Below are 8,468 nucleotides of genomic sequence, written 5' to 3'. Positions count from 1 at the left end.
GGAATCTTGGAGAGGAATGGTGTAAGTTGATGAGACAAACATGATCATAACAATGGCAATAATAATTACAGAAATATTTGACGCAAGAGCAGCTGTCTGATTGGTGACAAACATAACTTTGCTGCAAGATATTGACAGACCGAATCAGAAGTAAATGAGCTAAACGGTATACTGATGAATTTGAGGAGAAAAAGTAGATGATTTGTTTCGAAAATCCTTGCAACCTTCCATTCTAGCAAGCAAGAAATTGAATCTCAAAAGCTAATACACAACGAAATAGAAACAGAACTATCTAAGAAATATGAAGCCCACGGCTTTTAATAGAATTAAGTACACCAGCTAAAGAAAAAAAAAGGTTCCTAGCAAAATGTCCACAAAATTTTATGACCAACATTGTGTGAAAGATGCGAAATGCGAAATGCCAATAGCCAACCCTAAAACTATATTAGCTGGCAAACCATACAAAGAGCAAGTCGTACCAATGAAGGATCGAGCCCGTCTATCCTCCGGGTCCGCGACCAGCTCTGAAAAAAACAACATGCTGTTTACACAACCTCTATACCCCTGAGACCATCAAGCCGGGGTTACAACTGCACTGCTTTAATACAGTCGCTCTATCCTCTAAGTAGGTGACAATATACGCGCTTGAATCTTTTCCCAGAACAATTGCAAACCAGTTGATACATACCACTTTCCAGCGCAAACCCATCTAGCCTTGCCATTATGCCAATGATAATATCCGTCAGCTAAATGACATGGGATAGACGCAACATTCTTGCGATTTGAGGAACCCATAGAGCTTAAAAGCACTTCAATGATGTCTCATGGTGTATATGCAGTTGTGCCACGTTGGGGGAAGATAGAACAGGGGGCGATGACTCAGAATCGTGGCAACCATGTGATTCGAGTCTTCTATGAGAGCTCATGATATTTTAATATACAAGCTTACGCCTTGAGAGCCAAGCACTAGTTCACTGTGAAATGCGTTGTTTCCAAGACAAACCTTGAAGAACTAATGCCAAAATCCGTAAAATCTCCTGCGTTGAGGATCTAAGAACCTAGCTGCTCTAGCCTCACTCATGCTTCCTGCAGGCTTTGAACTCCCCAACGCATACCATGGAGTTCTTGGCAACGAAGAAGCCTTCGGTGGAGCCGAAACACTGTAGCGTCTGAATGAATCTGAGAGTTGTCGAAAGAAGCCTCCAGAGGCACTTGCAGCAGTTGAAGCAGAAAAAGGCATCCGCTTCCGCTGTTCAAGTTCCAAAGTCTCCAAGGGTCCTGAGTCGTAATCAACACTAATAAAGGAGGAGTCGCCCAGAAACTGTGTGTTTTGCGTTTCGACCAAGTCAGAAGCTGTTGAGGATATTCGATTAGCACGCCCATCATCTATGACTTCTGTTTCATTGTAGACAAATTTCAGGGCCTGCACAACCTCACCCATGAATGGTCGATGAGATACTTCGGGTTGTACACACATGGACGCTATCGCGGCAACCTTAGCAAAGTGGTCAAATGGAAAGTTGTCTTTGAGACAAGGATCCACAAGCTGTCGTAGTCCATCCTTGCTTGTAAGGAGTGGACGTGCCCAAGTAACTAGATTTTCTTGCCCAGGTGGCTGAGACATGTCAACGGGTTTCCGTCCCGAGAGGAGCTCAAGAAGTACCACTCCATAACTGTAAACGTCGCTCTTAACAAGAAGATGTCCTGTCATTGCGTACTCAGGGGCAACGTACCTGCAGTTTGAATCAACCAATAGGTCAGTGCAGAAACCAAGGCTAAGTCCTGACATTCTGATTAATGTGGTAGTTCTAGATGTGGTCCAATGTAAAAGAACGGTCTACTTCAGAAATCCATGTTTACAACTAAACCCTGTCTCAGTCACCTGGTTGCATGGAATTCTCGGAAAAAACGATTGTTTTCAGAAACTTGACCAAGAGAATCCCATCCACTAGCGAGGAGGTTTCTGCTACAATGTAAACACAAGTTTGGAACAAGCTAACATATGCGATCTTGTCAATATATCTTAAAATGGTATAGAAACGTAGTAGACAGTGGATTCAGCTTACCCAAACGTGCCCATTACTCGAGTAGAAATATGCTCCTTTCCTCCATCAGTTGCAGATTTAGCTAAACCAAAGTCGGATACTTTTGGAGTGTAATCGTCCTCAAGTAAAATATTGCTTCCTTTAAAGTCTCTGTGAATCACCCGAGGTTGAGAATCTTCATGTAGATATGCTAGACCACGAGCAGCTCCTAAAGCAATTTTGACACGTGCATCCCAGTTGAGGGGAGCAGTATATTTTTCTAGACCTGAGGATTACAAGAGAAAATATGATTAAATCAGCCATAGTTCACCGCCATATCTTCACAAGTGACGTGCGATTTAAAGAAGTACACAAAAGTGGTCTCTATTTTCAGGTACATACCATGTAAATGAGATTCCACACTGCCATTTGTAATAAGCTCATAAACCAAACATCGTATTTCCTCAGTGCAGATGCCAATTAGCCTCACAAGGTTGCGATGGTGTAATCTGCTCAGCATTTCTACCTCCGCAATAAACTCACGACCAACCTGATGGTCATCCCTTGTCAGCACCTTGACAGCCACTTGAATACCACTGTCCAGCACCCCTTGGTAAACTCGTCCGAAGCCCCCTTCGCCGACTACATTATCAGGTCTGAAATTATCGGTTGCTCTTTCTAATTCTGCTAAAGTGAACGTCTTCGCAGTACCCATATAGTTTGCCATGCTAGATCCGTAAGAAATTGTTGCAGAGCTTGCCAGACTTCCGGATAATAATGACCCTGCAACGACACAAAGCGCTCAGGACATCAGATTTGACAAAGATGGAAGCCAGCAATGTGAGTGCAGAGAATATCCACAAACCGTTATAACTAAGAGCTTTTCTTTGGCCATATTATGAAAAAAAACGTTGACCAAACAACTACCCAAACAAACTAGATTGATCAGGAATGATGGTAAGAAAGTCCAGAAACCCTTGGGAATGTCAGTAGGAAACGTAGTAGTAGGCTTTATTCAAAGTGACGGAGCAAGAACAAAAAAAGAATGAGGAGCGGAAAAAGTTAGCTAACTGTCAAGAGACCAATAACGAATGTACAAGAAACAACACTATGGCATTTTCTTAAAACTCCATACATACTTCATTTCGATGGAACAGGTGCACACCTTCAGGTTTAGAGTTGAAATAAGCATTCATTCTCAGTTGGATCGGTTGCACACCTTCAGGTTTTTGATTGAAATAAGAATGTTGAGGACCAACAACCAAAGGTGGAGTTTTCTCTTTCAGACTGCGGCGTAGGAGTATGAGCCACATAAAGCCAATAAATAGCAACACACCCATAACCGAAGACAAAGCAATCACAGCGATCAGTCCTGAACTGAGCTTCTGGTTTTTGCTATTTGGGTTCACTCCAGATGGAAGCTGGTTGGCAGGACCTGGCGGTGGAACATTTCCAGGGAACTGGGCGGGTGGAGGAGGAGAAAGTCCTACACGACACAAGAATCAGGCCAAGAGGAAAAATAACTGCTCATAAGGAGTTAGCATGAGATTAAGACCTAAAACCTGTGAATGACTTCTTCAGGATCTAAGTTTCCAATATTACGTAGACTGAATTCAGAGTGGCTGGTTACCTGGGTAAGTGATATAAATAACAGAGTAGATTCCAAATGGCGTCTCGTTCAGTGGAACTTCACCACCCCACAAACGTGTGGCAAGAAGATGAGCTGTAGTATTATCGAACTTCGTATCCAGAGGAACAAACTCAGCACTCACGATAGTCTTGTCCTGGTCAGGTTCAACAGAATTAGCCCCTAAAATACGGACTTGGCTAGTTTGTAAGAAGAGTCCACTCGCGAGCTCCTTGGCTAGCTCAGCCACCAAGGGAAAAAGCTTTTCCAGCTTGATTCCCAACTGAAATTGTGCGCGCATAGGGATGACACAGCTACACGAAGGTGCGCCTGGCAGCGTGTAAGTGTAGCCATCTGGGCAAGCTTGGCGGCAGTCTGTAAAATCAACACAAACTATCAGAACTTTGTGTTGAGATGTGTCTTCCAGATAAGGCCTGCAGTTCAAAAGCTATGAATCCCAAGACATTCTGAAAAACAAGTGATGATACAATACAAAGAGAAACAAATGATAAGGAGGACATCGATTCAAAAGCAAATCGTAGTCCAGGTGCTTCACCTGCTGGAGGAGTGAAGTTTAAAGATGGCGAAGGACTGCCAGGTTCAAGAGGAGGCGGCGCTACAAATAGAGTGTAGAATAGTCAGGAATGAAAAGATGAGAAAAACTAAAAATTAAAGACGTCGTCGCGAGAAAAAGACCCTTGATCAACCCAAACTTCAGAAATAAAGCGGTAGCACCTCAACAACCAAAAAGTAAAAGCAAATAAGAATAGAAGGAGAGAAATTATCTGATGAAGCAAAGTAGAAAAATTCAAGCTGGACACTAGAAAGAACATGTTTGTCTTTCATAATCCAAACATATATATATATATATATATATATATATATATTCGAATACTAGAGGATCACCTGCTGAAGGAGCTTCTCGAAGTGTATTGTTGAGACTACTATCAGGTGGGGCATCTGTTGCAGACACAACCAGAGGTGCAGATGGACCCGACGCATCTTTTAAAGAGATGGATTCATCAGAAGACGTTTTCCCATAGGTTACTGTAGATGTAGGAAAAGGTAAAGGTCTTCGTGCAAAATGAACCAAGGAGGGGTGTCCTAGGGTCAATAAACCTCTGCGAGAAGGTACCACCAGTGCCAAGCTCTCCAGATTCTTACAATGTAAATTGTTGCGGCATGCAGTAATTTCTTCCCGTGTGTCTACACCACAGGTCCAAAAATGGAAAACGTGCTTGAGAAATAAAACTTTGAGAAGACAGACAAAAAAATAGACTAAATTTTGATATGAAGCATAAGATCCCGATAACAATCCACTTGAAAAAAGTTTTGCTTTAGCTGCAGATCAGGAACAATTCACTAAGACGGATATCAATAGGTGAGATGAAAATAAACTCAAGGAAACACATACTTACCATAAGCAAGGCTTGGAAGAGTTGCTGCCAACAATAACACACTCAGCAACTCTGCAATCCAGCAGTGGTTGCTGCGCATTGTGACAAACGCTTAAACACATGAATACCGTTGAGAGTAGCCCGCTAGAGGCTACTACAATTACCCTGTTTTCCTCGACGGAATTTTTATCTGAGCTAGGAATGACACCATACTCATACAATCTGCAGACGTCTAGATGAAAGACTCCCGAGCCACTCCAAAAACTTAATGAATACCAACATAAACTGATCAAATGCTTGAAAGGCTTTCGACTTCACTCCTTGCAAACCAAAACGGTCCTTCCTGCATCGGCGACCTTTCATTCATTGCCAAAACTTAATATGCGTAGGTCCTTCATTCCGCTGGCTCCTGTGTTCATGTATCATACAGCTATGCATCTCACACAACCCTGCAATGTTAACGCCTCCACGTCGAAGTACAATACTGCAAGGGATGAGTTGATCGGAGTGCCAATTCCAAGCCCAACAAATCCTATTTTCTTCAGGTCCACATCGCCGCATGAGAAACTGGTGCTGGAAGACTCTCATTGTTCGAACCTTCCAGCTGCAGGATAGCCCGATTTACATGTGTAGCTTGTTCACTTCGTTAACTGTGCAAAAAAATTACGTTCCATCAAGAAATTACAACTGTAAAATAAAATGAAGCTCAAACCAAAGAAGTTCGGTTAGTGAATTCGAAACAAGGTGTAAACCGTGAAGAAGGTCGACGATAAAAATAAATAAAATAAAGAGTATTGAGCTGACAGGTAAGTGCGCCACAATCTCCAAGTTCACGTTCCAGACACTAGCATTCGTCACCTCACAGATATCTTGGATTCGAATCTAAATTAAAGAGTTTACTACGAGAACGCCTACATTCAAGAGATGATGCAAATATATATATAAGGAAATTTCACTGCACCTTTGAAGGAAATCTAACCACGATACTGGTTAGGGACATCGTACTCCCTCCAGAAGAAGTAGAAGGAAAAAAAATATATATATATATATATATATATATATATTAGGTGAAAATTGTAGTCTTCACAAACACTACTGTATCGGAGCCCCATTCAAATCATTAGATCCCAACCCAAGGCATAAATGTACGCCGATTATAAGGCAAGTGGCATGCTGCACCCTTCAGACATTTGACGATGAAGTTTCGAGATTATCTTGCAACACATTTGGCTATCTAGGAAATCTCAAGGAAAACTCCATTCGGCTGCAAATGAATACCTGGTGAACAGTACCGAAGACAAGGGTGGTAAGCGGACGAAATGCAAGGACCATTATTTCAGAGTACCAAGAGCCTCATGCGCCCTCCATGCCTGTAATCGTGTAGACTAAGTAACCTTAGCTACAATGCACTGTTTCTCTTCAGGGTCGATCCTTTTCAAGATGCGTAAGAGCGTAAAAACTGTCTCGTTGATCGCCTGGATATTTCTCCATATTAATGCAATCCAAAGAACACGCCAAAGATGCCCGTTGCTGCTGTAACTATCTCCACGTGAAGCAATGCAGGGGGGTTGTTAAGTAAGAGTGACCGACAATAGATCTGCCTGCGCAAACACAGGGCCGTACACCTGTCGTTTACTGAAGCGCATTTCACACGAGGATATCCTAGTCTCCAACGAGCAATGCATTGAGTAGTGCGAAATCATCAAGGAATGTATCGTAGGGTTCGGTATAAATCATAATCTATAAATAGTGCATAACTGTCTAGTTATGCTCGTAGAGAGAATTCTACGCAAGTATGTCCTCACATGCGACACCATAGTAGGCACGAACCAAGCCCAACGCTCTCACCAGTGATAAACCTTGCACATAACAAGAATTGGTCGATGAATTGTGCTAGAAACAGACGCTGGTATCGGCACTCGAATATGATGCTCTCCTACTCTCGTCCCGCACCCGAAGCAAATGCAACAAGGGCGCTTTGAAAAAAGACTTAAAAAGCGCAACCTCCTTCCCAAATCAAATCCAAGGCACAACTTACTGGCCGAAAGACTCTCTGCTCACAATATCAACGAAAATGCAGCTTCCTTCGCTCGTCTCCCCACCAAAAAATCATCACACCAACTAAGACCTTAAACAGCATTAGCAATTCCTCAAACTACGCGTCTCGAGATACTCCATACATCTCTCTCATATCACCATCTTCTCAATGGTCATGCGCTACATTGCGAAACCTCTCCTACCTTCCAACAATCACCACAATCACGAACCAAGGGACACTCTCAGCGCAAACACCGGCTCCTTCATTGGAGCAAAAATCAATGGCTACATTCACGAATTGCCTCCTCCAACAGACCCCACCCCCTCCACTATGATCAACGACAATCCGGAATCGAAATCTCTGCTTTCTCCCTAGATATCCCTCACTGCAACATACGTAACTAGGTCTTAGCCTGTCTCGACTCTGGAAAATGTATCCGCATCACGATCCAATCCGTAGAAATGACGAGAGAAAAAAAAAAAAAAAAAAAAAAAAAAATCAGAATGCGGAAGCACGCAATATTTCAGTTTCAAGAAATGCCAGAGAAGAAAGCGGAGCATTATTGGCAAGTACAGCTTACCAACAGTACAGCGATACTATCTGTCGATTCGGCGGCATTGCGACAATCATCCCACTCTCAGTCTCCGCAAATCCACCGTCCCCGATACAACAAAGCTCGAATTCGTTATTCCCTGTCATCGCCATCGCCATCCAACTTCTGCACTGCCGCCACAGGCACTGTGGGGTCGGGCCGGGCTGCTTGTAGGCAAGCAGCGGGGAACGGGCTGTTTGCGAGTTCCCGGAGCAGTGTTCCCCTCGAGGCGTTTTTGGATCCCTAGGCGTTCTAAATGGAGCCTTCAAATTTTGGAGCCACCTGTAAAGGAGTGGGTTGTTGATATCGCCCGGCCCCTTTTGGCAATGGGGCCCCTCGTTCTGTGCCGGATTAGGGCGCCCATGTGGCTCCCTAACTGTATCAGGCTTAGCCTCCATTTACGTTCCATTGATATTACACAAATTGGCTTTGTTTAGGGACCCACCCTCAAAATCCACGGTTTTATTCATCCATCAGAATCTGCACAGCATGGAACTTCAGCAGAGATGGATGAAAACATGGGCGCCGGACGAACTGATGAGTAGTTGCATGTGTTCCATTCCAAGGTTCTGACTAAGTCACCAGGACGGTTCCATCTTGGAAAAGTGCTGGAGGGAGAGACCTAACAGCACACCAAGTTCTGGGAAGGCCAATCCACACTTTGTTTGAACTTTAACAACTTGGGCAGGGTTTTGGCGCAACCTAATGAATTTCAAAAGAGTTCGACCAAGAGAAACACGGCACGTGTCACTCCTTCTCTTCCAATCAGTTTTCCCCAAATAATGCTGGA

The 8,468-nt window shown here is 43.5% G+C and overlaps 1 protein-coding gene across 8 annotated transcripts; it reads right to left on the bottom strand.

The window, feature by feature from the left end:
* Nucleotides 1–412: 412 nt before the first annotated feature.
* LOC112288085 (receptor-like serine/threonine-protein kinase ALE2) lies at nt 413–7,920 on the bottom strand. Of its 8 annotated transcripts, none has more exons than XM_090253978.1 (10): nt 7,667–7,920; nt 6,327–6,907; nt 5,070–5,698; nt 4,558–4,857; nt 4,208–4,267; nt 3,655–4,026; nt 3,190–3,510; nt 2,427–2,807; nt 2,067–2,310; nt 413–1,733 (listed from the first exon to the last, which is right to left on the bottom strand). In XM_090253978.1, the coding sequence occupies exons 3-10, from the start codon at nt 5,146–5,148 to the stop codon at nt 1,013–1,015; spliced, it is 2,478 nt and encodes an 825-aa protein (XP_090110104.1). In that variant the 5' UTR covers nt 5,149–5,698; nt 6,327–6,907; nt 7,667–7,920; the 3' UTR covers nt 413–1,012. The 8 variants fall into 8 exon arrangements, with proteins under 8 accessions (XP_090110104.1, XP_024387693.1, XP_024387698.1 ...); XM_024531925.3 differs by having other exon boundaries at nt 6,327–6,649; nt 7,667–7,904; XM_024531930.3 differs by having other exon boundaries at nt 6,327–6,645; nt 7,667–7,904.
* Between the last annotated feature and the right edge of the window lie 548 nt (nt 7,921–8,468).

This window comes from Physcomitrium patens, chromosome 10 (assembly GCF_059467195.1).
Source record: "Physcomitrium patens ecotype Gransden chromosome 10, ASM5946719v1, whole genome shotgun sequence".
NCBI lineage: Eukaryota > Viridiplantae > Streptophyta > Bryopsida > Funariales > Funariaceae > Physcomitrium > Physcomitrium patens.
The sequence above is the reverse complement of the archived record's forward strand: the minus strand, read 5'-3'. Positions and strand labels throughout refer to the sequence as shown.